This window comes from Accipiter gentilis, chromosome 17, assembly GCF_929443795.1.
Source record: "Accipiter gentilis chromosome 17, bAccGen1.1, whole genome shotgun sequence".
NCBI classification, from domain to species: Eukaryota; Metazoa; Chordata; class Aves; order Accipitriformes; family Accipitridae; genus Astur; species Astur gentilis.
This window is the reverse complement of record NC_064896.1, coordinates 3,438,075-3,457,429: the sequence shown is the minus strand read 5'-3', so window position 1 is coordinate 3,457,429 and position 19,355 is coordinate 3,438,075. Positions and strand designations below refer to the sequence as shown.

The 19,355-nt window shown below is 50.6% G+C and overlaps 1 protein-coding gene across 5 annotated transcripts in view; it reads right to left on the bottom strand.

Moving 5' to 3' along the window:
* Positions 1-37: 37 nt before the first annotated feature.
* Positions 38-19,355, bottom strand: part of CAP1 (cyclase associated actin cytoskeleton regulatory protein 1) — a 156,047-nt gene continuing 136,729 nt past the window's right edge. For 2 of the 5 annotated variants that reach the window (XM_049820875.1, XM_049820877.1), the window contains exons 2-14: positions 13,620-13,659; positions 8,103-8,215; positions 7,570-7,670; positions 7,019-7,096; positions 5,023-5,166; positions 4,841-4,926; positions 4,194-4,299; positions 3,909-4,086; positions 3,062-3,249; positions 2,732-2,855; positions 2,547-2,629; positions 1,853-1,996; positions 38-1,469 (exon numbers count right to left, since the gene is read on the bottom strand). In XM_049820875.1, the coding sequence (XP_049676832.1) occupies positions 1,386-1,469; positions 1,853-1,996; positions 2,547-2,629; positions 2,732-2,855; positions 3,062-3,249; positions 3,909-4,086; positions 4,194-4,299; positions 4,841-4,926; positions 5,023-5,166; positions 7,019-7,096; positions 7,570-7,670; positions 8,103-8,196 (1,410 nt within the window). In that variant the 5' untranslated portion in view covers positions 8,197-8,215; positions 13,620-13,659 and the 3' untranslated portion in view covers positions 38-1,385. Of the gene's footprint in view, positions 1,470-1,852; positions 1,997-2,546; positions 2,630-2,731; positions 2,856-3,061; positions 3,250-3,908; positions 4,087-4,193; positions 4,300-4,840; positions 4,927-5,022; positions 5,167-7,018; positions 7,097-7,569; positions 7,671-8,102; positions 8,216-13,518; positions 13,580-13,619; positions 13,705-19,355 lie in introns of those variants that run through there. The other 3 variants (XM_049820874.1, XM_049820873.1, XM_049820878.1) reach the window with 3 other exon arrangements.

The following is a 19,355-nucleotide window of genomic DNA, read 5'->3' as shown; positions in this document are numbered from 1 at the left end:
GTCCCGTGTGCCCCCAAAGAGTAAACCAGAGCCCCTGTAATGAGCAAGTTGGCATTAACTTTATTCTATCTTCTGTATAATCTTAAGTACATAAGAAAGGTTTTTTCACAAGCCTCAGGAGAAGACAAGTACAAGTCACAGGACAGTCTCAAAATAAAAAAAATTGCATATTTTTTTGTAAGTTTTGTCCTAGAGAAAAAGAACATTGACACTTTACAGAGGAAATGCATTTAAGATATGCTTATGCCACCCGAGGCATTGGAAAAATGAAGGTCAAAGCACGTGCAGCTCCCTTTATGGGTCAGTACAGTACTGTGTCTTAGATCCATCACTCTGCTCCAGGGCCCTGGAACAGAGGCTACAAGCTTCCACCAAAGTAAAGAGCCAAGCAACATGGGAAAGGGGAGGTTGAGAGGATTCACTTTATGCGGACTGATTGCAGATGAGGAAGAGAGTGATGAACCGACTTGATCCAACCTGGGTATTCACAATACTGCACTACTGACCCTGGAATGAAGGAGACCCTTCCTCTGCAGAAGGGGACAGGTTCAGAAGAACTGCCCTGGAAGACTGAACCTGAGTTCAGCTGCTCTGAGAAGGAAGCCCTGGGGCAAAGATTTACTTGCAAAGGTGGAGGACTCATGGAAATAAGAGATGCTCAGCTCCAAGCTACCAGCCAGACTGCTGGGGGCGGGGGGGTAACCGCAGTTACTCCACTGCAGTCTTCCTGTGGCACTGGTTAATATAAAGCCTCCTGTCATGGCACAATCAGAAATACACTGAGCTAGTAGGAATGATGAAAGAGAAATCAGGGTGGAATGCTACGGGCCAGGTCCTCAGCCTTTGGTCCGACAAAGCCATTCCCATGTCCTGTAATGCCACCAACTAGTACATAGAGCTGGAATTAGCAGCTTCTAGGACCTTCTTGAGACATTTGCCATAGCAACTGGGTATGCTGGACCCCAACAGACACCATTATTTGTTAAAAAGGGGACAACAATCCATTCCTCTCACATGAACAGTTTGCTTAAAGGCAATACAAAAAAAACCCCAAACAACACTCTTGAAAGCCAACTGCCAGTACTGGCTGTGAAGTTCACCGAAAATCTGACTTGATAATTGGTGCAGTTAGATCAGACAAGGGGAGAAAAAAACCAAACCAAAACAATACACCTTCCTGCTAATAGATGTGGACAATAACTGACCCGCCACCTACACCAAACCCCAGGCAGAGGTATTTCAGTGACGGCAGGTAGCTGTGTCTCTCGGGTAGAAGAGAAGCAGTTTGAGAGCAGAAAGGTACAAGAAATCTAAGAGAATCATCTGAAAGCAGATTTGTCCCACAGCAGGGCCAGGGGAGGGCATGAGCCTTGGAGCTTTTCTGCTTAACCAGCAATTTCCGTCACGGTGGTAACCAACTTCTGACCGTTCCACACTGTCTTGAACTGTTCTGGGACAGGGAATTCAGTCTGGAGGGTAAAAATAGAAATCTGTTGTCAAAATCAGTTTATGACTGAGACCAGTAACTCCTCCCACTGCTTTAAGCATTTCTTTTCTTAGATACATGCTGTGTCCCTTGCTGTACCACAAACACTGCCTGTTCTGCCCCCAAGAAATCCTGAAGAAGTAGCTCTCACAGAAAAGCAAGTATCTCACTATTAAAGACAAACAATTTGAGCTGCTGCTTTTAACATCTGACCATACTTTGTGACCTCTGAAGTCTAGAGTCTAGAATTGTCCCTCCAGACCTCACTATAACCGACATTCCCTGCAGGGCTCAAAATACGAATCCCACCCTGCATTACCCCAATCCCAAGCAGACCTCCACAATGATCTCAAAACTAACACTTACAAAGTCACCACCCTCTGTGGGAATAAGGACATTCATCTCTGATGACTTGGCACTGACGATTTCACAGTCTAGGGAATTCTTGCTCAGATACACGTGGCAACCGTCTGTCTTGTTGATGGAAATTGTTGGCACTTTACCCATTACCTAGCAGAGTAGTCAAAGCAGCAGTTAGAGGAGCATTATTTTGAACTGGGCAACTGCAATGTTTTTCTTTTGTGCTTGCCTTCAAGGCAAGAGGTTTGACTCCAACCCGCCCACCGCAGACACACTGGATTCCAGTATGCCCGCCTTGGCAAAAATCCAAAGTTGTTTCGTGTTTTGATCTCTTTAGAACAAAACTACAGTGAACGCTGGACAAGCTGACCATTCCAAATCAGATACCAGAACTGGAATCAGAGTAGATTCTACTGCTGGCCTCCTACTTCAGCAGTCATATCATGCTGCCCACCTCACAGAGACTAATCTTTTACCTAGAGCCCTGAAGCAGCCCAGTGAGGCAAATTTCAGCCCCTTCGTAAGGGCTGGGCAGGGTGAGCTGCAGAGCAGTAGGACAGATGGTGTTTCATGAATGTTCTCCACAGATGCACATTCCTATTCTGGAAATAAACCTACTCAAAGGAGCAGATGCTGCAGATGCCCTGTTGTACAGTGCAGCAGTCACACCCCAGCCAGAGAACAGGTTGCAGGCACTCACCTGAACTTTAACGTCCCTGCTGTTTATGATCTCTACGATGCCCACCACGTCATCGAACACCAGACCTAGTTTCTTACAGTTATCTGCAAAGAAAAGACAGATTAAGTCAGAGAAAGGTTTTGGAGATTCAGCCTTCTGCAAACAGACCAGCACACAGAAGCAGTTTTCCGTGTTTCTCCACTTACCGAGGGTGATGGAGTTGATCTTGCCTTTGATTTGGAGTGTACTATTTGTGCACTTGAAAACATATGCTACCTGTTTCAACTCTGTGTCGCTGATTACCAGGTTAGTGGCATTCTCCTGGTTTTCCTGAAAAGGCAGCAAAAACGCCCTTTATTTTTGGAATGCAGACCAATTAGTCCATGTGTACAGCAGGGCAGTGCAGACCCTTTAAAAGTAAACCGCGTGTGCCTTCGGGCTGGTGCCTCTTACAAGAAAGGTCCTCAGGAGACCCTCCTTCCCTGCTGCAAAGCTCCCATCCCTCCAACCCACTCATGCCAATGCCAGGCACTCACCACTCTCCACTTTTTGCCCTCTAATTCTAGCAGCGCAGGTGCCTTCGGAGAGGTTTTTGGGGAGGGATTAGCATTACAGGCTGGTTTGGGAGCAGTGAAAGGTTTGGGTCCACTTCTCACAGGACCCCCTTGGTTCTTCAGTGCTGGATTCTTGTGGGTCTTCATGTCATCTGAAACATGTCTTAAGCCTGCAAAAGAAGTCAAACCTGAGATCCAGCTCTCCTCCAAGAATGCAGTTTCATAAACACCAGACATCAGTGATTACAACAACCAGCGCGATAACATTTTTCGAAATGCAAATTATTGAAACTGGGCCTAAGTTGAGCCCAAGCACAAGTGACAGCAAGTGAAAGAGGGAGCAAGAAACACTGATGCAATACTGACAAGAACACAAGATGTACTGTAGAACCAGAAGACACTGGCTCTTCTACTCTGCAGCTGGTAAAAGCCTTGAGCCAAGCACCTTACTTTTGTTTCACGTCTATCCTGATAACGCTAACCAGGTAACACAAAAAAGGGGTAAGTCCTGTGCAAATACAAATAGGTGCAAATAGGAGATGTGCAGGCAACCAAAGGGTTCCCTCTCTCTGTTCCAGCTAGAGTTTAATCTCTTGCTACACCTGACAGATGAGGCTGAGAATGCTAACTCAAGTGTGCTCTCTTTGTCCCTGTAACTGCCTCAGAGCTGCTTCTGGCTCCCAGCACCACGCTCAGACCAGAGGGTCTTTTGTTACTGCAAGCTACTTTCTAAGCAGGTGTATTGAGGGACAGTGGCAAAACAAGGATTTGCAGCACAACAGTAGTCTCACTTGTGGCTGCCCTCCCTCCGCTAGCTACTTCCACCTACCAGAGGTGATGCCTTCTCCCCGATTGATCTGGGCGAAGAGCGCAGAGCGGGAGGCAGAGTCATCTGTGCTGGAGCTCGTGGGGGCAGGAGCAGGTGGGGGAGGAGGGCCTGGTGGGGGAGGCGCAGCCCCAGCTGGGGGAGCGGATGGTGATTTAGCCCCTTCTGTTGCTACAGGACCCTGTAAGAGGCCGGCAAGAGGAAAGGCGATTGCACAAGCTCCATATCTGCTGCAATAATCATGCAATACTCATCCAAGAAGCTCCTGCAGATGTAGCCAGCACTTACCGTTTTGCTCCAAGTCAGCCCTGTGGTGTGATACTCTTTGATGTAGGCCTGCAGCTCTGTCCAGATACTCAGATAAGCTTTTACCCAGTCCACTTGCTTTTTATCTCTGAGGACACAAGGAGGTCACAAGGAGTGAGCAGGTGCATTTGCCATTAAAACCCAAGGACTACAGTTGGTTCTTTACATCTCTCCACCTCTCAGCCTACAGGCAAGACACAGCTGGACCAGCCTGGCAGCCTTGCACCTCCAGCACTGCATTCTAGCTTTAGAATTAATCTTGTACCTGCAGGCAGAAGGCCACAAGCCTGCTCTGCCCTGTAACCCATTTTAATTGAGGAGTCTGGTACTTCCAACAAGACCCATTCCCGAGGCACAACTTGCTGTCTTGGGAAACAGTTCAGCCACCAGATGATGCTGAGCCAAGAGCAGCAATACATTTTCTACCAGAGATTCCAGCTGCAACATGAATGCAAGGAACCTTGTCTAAGGATCAGGGAAGAACAGCTAAAGTGAGGTTTTATAAATATGCCCTGCCTTTAAAAAGAAAGAATTAAAGATCAAGGCAGCTGTGGTTAGACACTGGAGTAGCCCCTACATACGCAGTTAGCTGTGTTCAATGACATCTTTAAGAGAGAAGGTGAACTTACACATCCTTGTACTCCTTGAGGATCCGGTTGGTATAAAACATGGCAGCATCAGTCATTTCCTTCACATAAGGACCAGGCTTTGGAGCCTAAAGAAGAAAGAACACATTGGCATGGCACAGCTGACCAGGGATCCAGACTTTTCTCACCAGCCCAAGGAAACCATTTCCTACTGGAATTCTTACCATGGCCACCCAGCCCAGGGCTGGGATGCTCTCGCTGACTGCCGATAAGTGATTGAACAGTTTGCTACCCCGATTCTTCTCCCTGAAATTCTGCACCACCTGGATTTGCTCTGAAATCGGTTTCAGAAGTGATGAGAATGCATTCTGCAGGACAAGAGGGACAATAACAATGAAGTATATTAGTATTGCCCTGGAATGGCTGCACATCTTCATGGGCGGCTCTGCTAAGATGATGGTCACTAGGAGGAAGATTCCAACTGGCACAAGTTACTGCTACAGCTCCTGTCCAGGCTTGGCCCTCCCCACAAGCAGAGCTCGGTCCCACAGCCTAGCTCCTCCAGGGTTGAAGTCATAGCTCCCAACCGGATTGGTACTATGGGAGTACGCCAAGAACTGTGACTCATGTTCAATCCAAGAGACACTGACAGAGCTTGTTAGTAACAAGGACTGAAATAGCATTTGCCTTTCCTGGATTCTTTTGTTCCAAGACAGTTTGTCAAATTTTTCCTCTCCTTTACAAACCCTTAGAGAAAGGGGTGCTATGCAGGTTTTTGTAGTTTGGGATCTACAGCCTGCATTACAATCGGAGTTGCAGCAAGTTCTCAATTCACCCTATCAAGCTAGACTTCAGGATTAAAGTTACTTCTCAAGTCAATCCAACCCTTTAGTATTTGGATGATAAAAATTGTTTGTGTGTTGCCCACTAGGAATGCCGACTGAAAGCGCTTATAAGTCTTCCGAGGTCAGAGCAGAGCAGCCAATTACACATTTCCAGAGATGCCTCTTAGGCGACTTCTCTTTAAGATCAGAAAGTCTCCTGCTGGTGGCACCAGTGAGGGACAAATTTGACCAAATCTTACTTTTCAAAGCCTTGGCTTTTCCTTTTGCTGTCCCTTCCTCTGTTTAGATAAAAACAAAGAGTTTCCGAGCACCACTGGCCAGGGTACACTTTCAGAAGCTCCAGCCTAGTGCCACTATTGAGTAACAGGATGGGGAAATCCTTTGCCACAAGTTCATACATTTTGCATTTTAAACTGGCTACTCCAGAACCAACTAGACTCCTGCAAGACAACCTGCACAAAGACCTACACTAGATTAAGGTTGTTCTCTGTTCATAATCCTTTATTTAAATAATGTGTCAGTGGAATTTATAAGCAGCATCCTGGCAAACCTAGTGAAAGATAAACAACTCTCCAATGCTGACTTTGGGGAAAAAAGATGCAGATATATTTTGCAGTGAATAAGAAAGTAACACAGAAATCCAGCTACCACAATGTAACAGTAGAAGCCATGACTGAGCCAGATAATAACTGCAAAGAAAAGCAAGGAGGGATCCTGTTGCTCAGGAAAAACAGTTCTCAGCAGGGAAAAGCCAATGCATTCAGGATCAGATTCTCAGTCACACATCCTGCTGAGAAGCAGCAGCCTAGGCTAAAGTGTTAAATTACTTGCTAAGGACAAATCAATCCTAAAAGCCTAGCTATTATTCAGAGGCCATTCAATAGAGACAAGTGTCTGTTATACTTCAGGAGGAGTTTGATGCCTGAAAGTCTATAAGCATCACGCAATGAAAAGCACGCTCTACGCAAATCCCACTGTGGCTCCTGTCTCAGACAAGTTCCTGTCTGCAGGTTGCATCCTCAAGGAACAGTGATTGTGCAGTGTTGGTGCCAGGTGAAACTTGAGACAGATGCTGTGAGATGACACTCACAAGCTGCTCTGACAGCTACAGAAAACTTTTTGCTCTAATGACTGGAAAATGCCAGTTCTGCAGCTCTAAGAATCAACCTCTGCAATTCTTCTCAGTGTTGGGTGAGCACCCAGAATAGTTCACACTTGCAGCAAGTTCCACCCCATGGATGCAAGCATCTCCAGTTCTCCTTTGGTTCCTGTTTTGGAGCAACTGTAACAGCCCAGATTCCCCTACACTTCCAGTCGTCTCCAACTCTGAGGTAAGAGCATACAAGGTTACTGGTAAGTGATTTCCCAGACTTACCTCTGCTGGCTGCTGATGTTGAGATGCTGTCACCAGAAGAGCCCTCTCACTCATCAAGCCCACATGAACCATCTCAGCCTAAGAATAGAGAGAAAAATGAGAGCACTTCCCTTGTACCCAGTGTAACGCTAACAGTCATTCAAGCTTCCGCTGCCTGCAGTTCCTAGTCTGTAAGAAAGCAGCTATGCTGATCTCAAAGCATACATTCTTGGAGACACCAATCCTCAGACAAAACTCACAAGACTGCAACAGCTCTTGGGCTGGGTAGCTTACAGGCCTCCTAAAAGCACACACCAAAGCCTGTAAAGAGAGCTAAGCACCTAACTACCAAAGATTTCAAGAAGGAGGTTTGATTCATCATGTGTGTGTAGGTGGCAATCTGCTGGAGGTTATCTGGGCGTCTGTATCTGTTTTGAATCCTCAGGGATTACAAACGTCCTAGGATATGGTGCTAAAGGAATGCAAACACTGACAGCAAACTTGGCCCTTAACAGCCCTGAAGGACGAGCGGCATCTATTTAGAGCGGAGGGAGAAGAACGTGAGTCCTTACATGCTTCTGCACATCGCCGCCAACTTCTTTGCTGATCTTGATGTATTCAGCTACTGGGCCAGCCAGAAGGGCATCAAAAGCCTGCACGTACTGAGCCACTCCTGCAGAGAAGGAACCAGAGCACAGGTATCACCAAGAGGCACCAGGTGGGCTCCTGGGCTGGGAGCACTCGCACATGTGCGCTGCGCTCCTGGGCTGCCACCCGCTCCACGCTGAACCTTCCCCCCCCCCGGGTCACATCGACCGAATGCAGGAGGCTCAGCCCGAAGCATGCAGCTGAACGCAAATGAGGGAAGCGCTGCAGCCACAGGAAGTCCTTATCTTAGCAGGACGGTAACCGCAGGCCTCTTGGCGTTTGCGCAGTATCTGCTGCAGAAGTCACTTCCCCTCTGTGCACAGCCAGTTCATCTAACAGCCCTTTGCATGCCCTGCATGAGCACTGCCTGCTCTGCAACAGCTACTGCTGATGTCCAATGCTTCAGCACAGGGACTCCAGAGAGATGCTGCTGCTGGGGAGGTGCTTTGGGCTTTACCTTTGGAAGAGCCATCTCCACACATGCCAGGTCCTTGGTACACCGTCTCCAGGCGCTCCACAGCCTTCTCCAACCGTTCAACCAGTCTTTCCATATCTACCGCTGTCCACAACCTGCACAGGCAGCATACAGTTATTCACATCCTCTGACAGTATGAAACTCGTATACTAAATATTGAGGAGGGTTTATCAGCTGTCTGGTACAAGCTCTGCCAGTTCCAGAAGAATAATTTCTGCCTAGCTCTGTACCCTGATGATGGACAGCAGGGTACCCTCACATTAGCAAGGACGTTTGGATTACACAACAGCCACGCATGCAGCAACTTTCTATTGCCACAGTTACTCCTTAATGGCCACATAGTTTCTATTCCATTGTAAGGACTTCTTACACATGTAAGAATACAAAACTTTCATCTTCTAACCTTGTATTGACACCACTCTATAAAACAGAGGTCTGCACAGAATCTCACTGCAGCCAATTCTTGGCCAAAGTTCCAGCTGTCACCATATAGCAAATAAAGTACAACTGTTTTGCTGGGAGTTCACACACTTCAGGTTAGAACTAGTGGTTTTGATTCTCCAAACGCATCCACAGGGACCTCCCAGAGTCCTGAATTCCTCCAAGGCACATCTATAACTCCAGCATCGCTACAGTGTAGAGCATCAGTGTGCAGAACGAGCCACCCTGGCACATGCTAAGATGAGCAGCTGCACAAGCTACGAAGGCATAGCTGCTTCCACAACAATGTGCCCCTGTTCATATTCTCCCTCTACAGGCTTTGGTATCTGAACTGCAGAACCTACTCTGCAGGCACTGCACAAGAGAGTGATTTAGGTACGCAAGTAATTTGTAGCATCTCATCTGGAAAAGTCTTAAGAGTCACATAAACTTTCCATTAATTACTGCTTTGCAGAGACTCTGCACCAAGGAGCAAGACAAGTCACGCTCCAAGTACACTAATGCACAGAGAATGCAGGGAGGGAGTAGCAAGTCACCAATTGCATTTTTATCTTATCACCACTCACTGAAAGATTTTACGATATGAATCACGATTATGTCCCGAACACAGCTTCCTTCTTATTGCAACAGCCTGCAAGAGCTCAAAACCCCGCCTGAAGGAGAATGTCCTTCCCAGCACATTCCCCAGCATACCCAAAAAGGAAGACAGGGTTTACCCAGCTGCATTGACAAACTGATACTAGATCTCCCTCAGAAACAAAACCTGAAGTTCTAACTAGGGTTTTGCTTTTGCTCACAAGCCTTCTCAGCCCTACTCCAAAGTGCATGTTTTCACCCAATTTCCAGAGGATGTGGGGCAGATCCAGCATTAGTCACAAACGGCACTGATGTCACAAGACAAAAAAGGCCATTTTCCACTCCTCTCTCGCCTGCCTGCATGAGGAGAAGCAGCACTGATGAGGGGGGCAGGGGGTGGAGGAGGCGAGGGAGAGGCCACCCCCCTTCCAAGAGGAAGAAAGCGGTTTCCTCCTCTGTGCAAGAAGAGTAAGCCAGAGGAGATACTGTGCATAAGACTGGACAGCAGTAACTGGATGGCTTCCAGAGACAAAAAAGTTCAGCGGCTGAAACTTGTGGGCGGTCACCCATATAATCAACAGTAATGAATACCTTTTTTTTTTTAATTCTGTACAATGTAGAAATCCTGACCACAGGATCGTCAGCACTCTGCTGCAGCCGAAGACAAAGCATCCAGAATGGGGCTCACGTCTTCAAGTGGGAGCGCAGCCAAGAGCGGGGCTCTGCCTCCCCCGCTCTCAGCACACTAAAAGAAGGGTGGTTTTTTTCCCCAAAAGAGCCACCTGTTAAAGAAACTCTCCCATGCTTCAAGAGTGCAGCAAGATAGAGGGGTGTTAACACAGGGGGTTCAGGAAGGACACCAGGTTTACCGAGTGTCAGGCAGACAAGCTGCTGTTCTGCACCACTGATCCCCATCACATTCCACACGAGGCTCTAATCTGATCAGCCCCATTACCGAGTAGCAAACTGCACTTCAAATCAGGATTACAAACCAGAAAGTCCAGATGGAAAGCTGCTTCCAACCCCCAGCAATAAAACATGCTGTTGTGAGGAGCATATCGCATCAGTTCTAGATACGCTGTCAGGATTAATGTCCTTTAACAAGAAAGTATTCCTTGAGATTCAGATTCCTTCCAATCTCCTTGCCATTTGACACACCCTTCCTGCATTTCCCTGACAGAAGCCATAAATTCATAGTGCTCAATACCAGCTTTGTAAACCTTGTGCTATCTGGCAGATGGTGAACTCCTTTTAATTTCTGTTTAATGGGCAGCATTAGGACAATTCGCAAGGTAAGTCACTTGGTAAATTGGCAGCAAAATCAGAACTAAGTGCAGGCAGCACAAAGTCCTAGAGCAGACAGCTATATCTCAGTCACTCCTCGCTAAAGCAATCTTGATTCACCCTTACTATGCTCATTGCCCTGTGCATGGAGCTTTTTCTGCTACCTACATACCATCCAGAAAGAAATAAAAAGATTTAGTTGTAACTAACATCAACAGCCAGAGTTTGCAATCCAGAGAGATTAAAATTTAGCAAAGGGGGAAAAAAAAAGATCACAAAGTAGACCTGTTTGGGCTACATCTAAACAGTGTTTTTGTCTATTGATCACTTCAAATGCGAAATAATTTGTCACTAAGCGACAAACTGTCTTCAGGGATCTCAGTACAGTACATATAATCGGATCTCATTTGCCTTCTTTAAACACAAAGCTGAGACACACAGATCACCGAAGAGTCGTTTTTGTTCAGCACATCGTTTTTGTTCAGCACATCGTCCTGTGCTCAGGAGGAATGAGAAAGGCTTTAAAGCTACTTTGTGCATGCAGCCAGGGGTTAGAGTTCTCCAGCTGACAGGAGTGGAGTTGAGATGAAGCTCTCCCTTTTGGGACTATAATGCAGGATTTAAATCTAGGTCTTGTTTAAATTCAATTGAACTTTGATTACCAATGGAGCGGAAGCTATGGACTCACAGCAAACACACATTTCACCCTGGGCCAGAAAGTCCATTCATTTTCATAGCACATTTGGTTAATCTATTAACTAGCCTTTATTTCCATCAAAGCTTGGGAACATGGCTTTGAACACAATGTACAGCAAACAGGCTTTCATCTACAACTAGACTGTTTTGATATACTGATCAGAGCAATAAAAGGAAGGGATTTTATTTGTAAGAACACTAGCTATCCCAAAGCCGATCCTGTGCAACAACACAGTAAGAGGAGTTTCCTGTTTGGAGAATATCGAGGAGTCGGCACGTCCTAGCCAAAGGCCGGTCCTCAGAGGAGTGAGCAACTTCTCATAAAACCAGTATAAATTAAATTCTTCCGGTTGCCCGAGACAGCACACTAACCTGGGTCCTCACTTAGACATTCTGGAAGACACAAATGTTAGTTTTATAGCCAAAGCAAGCCAAACCTACGCCTCTGTTCAGATTCAGCTTTTGTGAAGCCCAACAAACTGCTGTCAGCAACATGAAATTTGCATCAGCTACTTCCTGTTTTTACAGGCAAAAGAAATAAAGAAGGGACAACTAAATTAAGAACATACCACAGTTTATTTCTGAGCTGACACTGGAATATCTCAGGGGATCAGCTACCAGATGATTTCCAACATTTATATCTTCCAAAAGCCCAAAGAATTTTTTTTTTTTTAAACAGTTCAGCTCATCAAGTAAGGAATTATTTGAAGCAAGACAGGACTCAAATGCCTGAATTTACTCAGTTGTCAGGACCAGCCACAAACACAAGGCAGCTATTGCTAGTCCCAGCAGCTGCCAAGACAGAGATCTCTGCTGTTTATAGTACAATACTTGTTGACATTGCTCCAGGACCCATGGTGTCTACTTCTGGTATTTCAGATCTACTTTATTTAGAAAACCAAAAGTGCTTTAAAAAAAATAAATCCATCTGGACCCTATTTAAGCTCTCCCAAATAACAAATCCTACTGAAGTCATTAAAAATATTATTTGGTATTTTTACTCAAACATTAAGAGATGGTTAAAGTATGACTTCGCTCTGCACTAGAGCGAGCGCAAGGACTCCTTTTTCTTCACAATTATATGAAATAGGAGATTTGCACTTGCCAGACTCTGTTGCTATGCTCCTCTCATTTCCATTCCCTGCCAGGGTGATGAATCCACCAGGGAAGTAACTGAGGATCTCAGATCTAAGCTAAATTGGATGCAGTACCAAGCTCCATATCAGGAATTCAGAGCATCGAACCTCGTCAGCATCCCTCCTGAGCTGTGCCTGCTCGAGCAGAGGCTGCTTGGCTGAACTTTGTTACATGAATAATAGGGGGTATTTTTGGCTTTCAGAAAGCTCAGCGATATTCCAGGGACACAAGGATCGCGCCAGGAAGAGAAAAGGAATACAGCAGTTTCTCGACGTCACGGATTCCTGGTTTTTCAGTGATTTTTCAGGTTTCCCAGGTCTTGGGGAATTCCAGAAGCCGATGCCTGAAATCCTATGACCTGATGCATGAAACGCCCATTACCTTTTTTTTTTCATTTCACTATCACAAAATCCAAAGCAATCACACCTTTATCCCATCCTAATCACCACCGAAACGCAAAAGGCAGAAGTCAGCAACAGGCTGAGAACCGCCCCAACCCCAGCAAGATAGAGAGAACAACCTGGAAGCACAAACTACAGAAACACCCTCGCTTCAGGCTGCGCCGAATCAGTCCTGTCGTGGAAAACTGGATATATCACCTGGGCACCCCCCCACCACCACCGCCCCCCGAGGGAGTCATCCAGGAGCTACCAGCCCCGGTAACCCCCCCTCGCGGCTTCCAGGGGAGGGAACCGGGGCAGGATTAACCCCCCCAGGTTGTGGGGTGCAGGTACAGACACCCCCCCCACCAGCCCGTCCTTCCACCGGGACAGCGTACCCCACCGCAACGGGCCGAGCGGCGCCGGTGGGGATGGACCGGACCTCGGTAATTTGTGTGTCCGTGTCCGTCCATCCGTCGTCCCGCCCCCCCCCGCGCCGTCCCGGGAAGAATTCGGGTGCTGAAACACCCCCGGGCCCGGCCCCCCCACGGCAGGAAACGCCTCCGCTCCGGCGCAGGAAGCCCCACGGAGGCCCGAAGCCGCCCCGCCCGATGCCACGGGTGGCAGCGGACCCCGGTAACAACCCCGTCGGGGGAGTTTTCACCGTTTCGTGACTAAATTCACCCGAAAACACCGCTTTTAACGGATTTAACCCCAACAGACGGGCCGGAGCCCCTCCCGTCTCCCTGCGCCCACCCAGCGCGGCTCCGGCAGCGGCGGACGGAACCGCCCCCCCCATCCCCGTTCCACCGAGCCCGGGCAGGCCCGACCCATCACCGGTGCCCCCCGGCCAGCCCCGGCGCGGCCGCTGCCGGCTCCCCCACCGGGAGTCTCGTCCCACTGATACCGGCTCCGGAGCAGGGTCGGCATCCCCGGCGGGGAGCCGAGCCGAGCCGAGCCCCCCGTTCCCCGCTCCGGCGCTCACCTCCCCGCCGCTCTCCCGCTGCTCCGCCGCCGCCGCCGCCGCCGCCCGGCGCCGCCCAGCACCCCCCGCGCTCCGCCACTTCCGGCCCCCGCCCCGCGCACCGGAAGTACGCACAGCGCGGCGCGGCGCCGGCAGGGAGCATCTTCGGTCGGCCGCTGCCCTGTGATTGGCGGGTGGGGTTAGGGGCGTGGTTAGAAAGGGTGAGGGGTGGGGTTGAAGGGGCGGGGTCTGCCTTGGGGGTGGGGCCACGAGGGTGCCCGGGGTGGGGGCCAGGACGTCCATGGAGCACCGGGACCCCCGGAGAGGGGCTGGGGGGGGGGGGGTGTCTCCGGGATCCTGAAGGTGCCCGAGGCCCCCACAGAGGGGCTGGAGGAACCGAGACACCCACCCCCCCAGGGCAGGTCTGGCGGAGGGCTGCGGTCCCCCCAGGAGGGGCTGTTGGGGTCCTCAGGAGGTCTGGGACCCCCCCGAGAGGGGTTGGGGATGGTTTTGGGGTGTTGGGAGGAGGCAGGGACCCCTGGGAAAGGGGTTAGGCCGGAGGTTGGGGCCCTAGAGATGTGGCTGGGGGCTGCAAATTTGGGCCCCCAGGGTGGGGCTAGATGGGATGAGCCCCCCCCCTTGGGGAGGGGGATCGTCCTGGCCTTGCAGGGACAGGGCTTGGCTGGGGAGCAAGGCAGGCTGGGCTGGGGCTGCAGAGGAGGTGGAAGGGAGACATCGGGTCCTCCTGTCCCTCAGGAACAGCATCTGGCTGCGTCAGGGGGAGCTGAGGTCAAGGCCCCTCCAAGATACGTCTGGTGGGTGTGGGATGGGAGAAAGGTCCTTCTGGGGAACTGCTGACAATCAAAACAGCTACACCCTTACACAGGGAAAATCCTGGCGGGCTCTGTGCGGCAAAGATGGTTTTACTTTTGGTGTGCGCTGGCTCACCCTGAGCATCAAACGACTCCTACAAGGCTGCTGTGCTTCTGGGGGTAGAAAGCACTTTGGAGCCTCATGCTCACAGACACTCTTTGATCCGAGGGTCTCAAAGCACTTGGTAGAGGATGGATAAATATTGTTGTCCCGGCTTTGTTGCTGGAGAGATCGAGACCGGGGCAGTCAAGGGAAAAATAACTCGGGGTCAGGAAAAGGTCCCTGGAGTCAACACGGGGGGATTGTTCCCACAGAAAGAAGGCTCCGCTGTCTGCTTTTACCATTAGGGCAAGACTTGCTCTGAAAAGGTGTTTGCTGCCACAGTTAGAGAAAGGGCAACAGTTGTCCCTGCCTGCTGCAAGGGACCTGGAGCTTTGCTCTGTGTTTTTCAGTCCCAGCAGCCCCGGAGAGGGAGTTGAAGCCGCCTTCAGAACTGGGGGGTCTGTGCAGACAAACAGAGCATCTGTCCCGGCAAGGGCTGGGACACGTTGACAGGATGGGAAGGAGGAGAAAACCCAGCAAGGTCGGCTGACTTTACTGCGGCTTCCTGCCCTCCGCTCCGCTACCATAGATGGTCACATCTGCTGCAGCGCAGGGTGGAAGCGGGGCCCGTCCAGCGCCGAGCTCCCGAGCGGAGGAGATCTGGGCTCCGTCTGTGGGATCCCAACTGGGACAGGCGGGAGCAGGGCCAAGCCTGGGATCAGCCAAGGGCTGAGAGCAGGATCACCAGGAGCGTGGCTCTGCTGACATCTAGTGAGGTTGTCTCCTCCAGCTTCACGCTCCCGCATTCAAAACCCTTTGAGGGTTTGATTCTTCTGAGCAGCCAGTGGGTAGGAGTTGTGTGTCTTCTTGGCGAAGACACAGCTCACCACTATCCCCCCTCCCCTCTGTGCGGCCCCCCCCGGCTCCCAGCTGCTGCCCTGGCAAAGCACGTGGAGCCAAGCAGGACCCGCACCACTGCCCTCACATCATTCTTCCCGGTTAGGCTGAAGCCTATAGAGGAGACAAGCAGCTCCCTGCAGTCACTGATGCCCTTTGGCTGGTTTTCTTGCCTTGTTTTCCACCCTGCCAACACCTGATCTGCCTCTTGCAGCTGTCTCCATCATGATTGGACACCTTAGGATCAATTGACATGATGCAAAATAGAAAATAAGGTACAAACATCTCTTTTCTGTGCATATTTTATAGCATCCTGTAACAGTCACAGGAGTGAAGCACAAACCATGTCCCGCCTCACCGGTGCTGGGGGGACTGGTAGTCCTGGTGGGCAGCACAGGCAGGAGCTGACCTCCCGGGCTGCAGCTGTAAGAAGAAAGTGAGACTGGGGAGAGGAACTAGAAATAACCAGAGAACGGGGAGAGGAAGAGCGTGGCTCACCGGAGATATCGCAACCCAGCCCCAGGCTGGTGTGTTTGCTTCTGGGGTGGGTCTGTTCAGCTGAATGTGATTCCTGAAGGAACAAAGATCAAGTTCCTGGTAAGGCTGGGTCATGGCAGAGTTGCCTGTTTTTAGGAGGACTGTAAACCAGGTCAGTGCTCTGTGGGGGATCCCAGAGCCTGTAAACCATGCCAGCCTGGGGCCATCACTGTCCTGTCTCCAGGGAAAAGCTTACAGCTTCCCCATGCTGCTGCCAGGTGGTTGGTGCCTCATCCTTTTTTCCTCCAAGCACCATGGGAATATTTGTGTCTCTTTTTAGCCATGAAATGGCTAAAATGCCCTTGTGTCCCCTAGACAGCGCCCTTTGGCTTGTTGCAGCTGAAAGAGAGCACTTGTCCCTGCTCTATTGTGGTGTGGGGAGGGCACTTGTCCAAGCTCCAGCCCAGGTCTTTGTCGTACTCAGCAGCCTCCGACTCCTCCGCAGGAGCAAACACGGTCCTGGCAGGGGCTAAGGCAGTCCTGCGCTTTCAGAGCTCCCTGAGCAATCTCTGGTTAAGGCTAAGCCTAGAACACCGGCCTGCATGCAGCATTTCATTTCCCAGCAAAGCAATTTAAAGCTTCATTCCTGGGAAAAGAAGTTTCTTGGTAGTGGGAAACCATCTCACTGTCCCATCGGTTTCTGGCCACGTACTGCAGTGCCTTGGCTGCTTACATCCTTGGAAACAGGGGGCTTGCAAAACATTAACTAAAGCCCACCAAAACAGGTCGGTAGCCTTCAGTCTCTGTTTGCCGATAAAGTGAGTGACCTCAGCCAGGTGACACAGACAAGGTGACCCCTGGGGACAGCCAGGAACGCCTCTGTCCTGCAAGCCTTGGGCTGCGCAGCTGACCCTGGCTTAACTCTGCCTTCCCCAGCTGGTGACAGATCCCAGCCCGTTTGGGGATCAGTGTGCCAGGGAGGTGGACCTGCTCACTGTGATCCACTGCTCAGTGTAATCCACTGCTCAGCACCCCTGTCCTAAGCACAGCCCTAGCAATCCTGCTTCTCCCCAGAGCTTCCCAGGCTGAGCTAATTTCCAGCTGGATCTGTTCCCTGACCCAGCCCCCTGGAGACTTACCGGCACAGCGGGGTGGCTGCGCTGTCAGACACCCTTTTCCATGGGAGCCTTTGCTTTGTTCAGCTTGAAGTATCCGTGGAACCAGCCCTGGGTGATTTCTGCTGCAGCACAGGGCACATGGGTCCCTCCAGCCCAGGGGCCAAGGGAAAACCATCCCCACCAGCAGCTGTTTGAATGTTTCATAAATCTCTCCTGCTGCAAGATAAACCCAAGGCTCTTTGCCCTTTCCCTGGGGATAAGGAGGGGGGTTATTCCTCACCCTCTGCAAGAGACTTTTCCACTTATTCCCTGTAAACAGACACAGCGTGGCCTCTTTTACCATGGGGACTGTCCCTCCAGTCACTCCTGCTGCCTCTGTGTGCCTCAATCAGGAGGGGACCAGCCTCTTGGCAAAGCCACCTTTGGTGACAAACAGAGGATGTAAGTCCAGTTTTGCAGGTTCATGTGCTGCCCTTTGGAGGCTACGACTGATGTTTGCTTGGTTTTGTCCCCTCTGCAGTCACCTGCCCCGACAAGTGCCCTGTAGTTGAGGTGAACATCTGCCTGTGCCCCATCACCTCCCAGCCCCCTCTCCACCTTCCCCCTGGTACATCCAGCCCTGATGGCATCTCACTGGCTCACCTCGGTGCTGCCCTGTGGTGTGACCAGAGCAGTATCCTCCTGAAATGCTCCTCTGACAGCTTTGTGCTGCAAAAGAGGCAGAGCTGCCCACCAGTCTGGGCTCAGCCATGTGCACTGGGAGCTGGCACCCAGCAGGTTTCCCCAGGGTTCAAGGTGAGCCTTGCAGCTTGACCGGAGGTCCTGGGAAGGGTACAGGGTGCACTAACATACTCCAATGAGTATCAGTGGAGAGAGGGGTGCCTGCAGAAGCCTGCCCTCCCCGCTGAGCAAGCCCTGGGTGCTGGGGTATGGGCCTGTACCCCTGCCAGGCTCTTTCTACAAGCCCCACTGCTCACATGCACCTTCACCGATGTACAATGAAAGGCTCTGTCCCTTGCGAACAAAAGCGACCAGACAACCTGGGGACCAACAAGCCCCAAGAAACTTTCTGCTTCCTTCCAGCATGGGCAGCAGTACTCCCCAAGTTCAGGGCAAGACTCCCCAAGCCCCTCAACACCAGATGGCTAACCCCTGCCCCAAGTGGTCCAGAAGCCTGTTAAAGCCCATCAGCTGGGAATGAGGGCTGATTCCCAGCACCCACATATGGTTTCTGGGCAGCACAGCCGCAGCCCATATGCCATTACAGGCATCAGCTCAGCAGGTGCTGAGCACACAGCTGACACCCTGTATTTTCCATGTTCTAGCTTTGATTTTACAAGGCCAGCACTGCCCCTACATCAGCCCCGACTCATGGCTCACCCGGCTGGTGCAGAGGACGCAGCAGCCATGTAACTCCAGCTCTGCAAGGAGGTTCTTCCTGGGTGCTTGGGTGCATTTGCTTCATCATCAAGGTTAGTGTGGATTAAGCCATTCTACAGCTGCTACTGGAGGCCAGCTGTAGGTGCTGGCAGCATCTCCCCATGCATTTCTGGCTGGGCAGACTTCCCATGCCAGAAAGACTTTCTTCATGCTTGGAGTGAAAGGTCTCTGTAATCATGACTGAAGCAAGACATGGTCCCTGCTTCAAGGCTGGACTTTTGCCCAGGGCTCAGTACTATCAACTCCCATGGTCATTTCCCCATCATCTCTTTTCTTAAAAGCCTCAAATAGAAGAGGTGTGCTCAGCTAGCAATGTCTGGGCCCTGGTTCAAGCTCAGTATGGTTTTAGTCTCTTGAGCTGGCTGCAAAAAAACCTCAGAGACTTCTGAACCCCACAGAGCCAAAAAAAGAGGAGGCAAAGAATAAAATGTCCCTGATCTCTGTTGAAACTCTGAAAAGAAAAGCTAGCAGCAATCTTTCAAATCCTTGGAGACAGCCAGGTCATAGCAATGGTCAGGATGACTCCTGGCAAACCCAGCCAGGAGCAGGACAGGGGTCAGTACGTTTGCAAGTCTCAAGCTCTGTGCATGGCTGGAGCACTGCCCTCCTCCTCCTCCTCTCAGAAAGAGTGCACATGGCACCCACCTGCTCTGCCATAGGAGCTTCAGAGAGCACTGGCTTTGTCCCCCTTGTTTTGTCCTGCCCTTGCTCCTGTGCTGCAAGCTCCATCCCTGGGGGAGCAGGGGGCACCCAGGCCATGGCTAACGCTGCCTCTTGCCCTCTGCTCAGCATAAAGCCAGCTCCCAGCCACCTTGCATCATCCCTTTTGCTTCTTTCCATGACCCATGCCACAGTGGCAGAGTGAGGCCCAGTTAAGCACTCCCAGCTAAGGTCTAATCCCTCTGCCTAT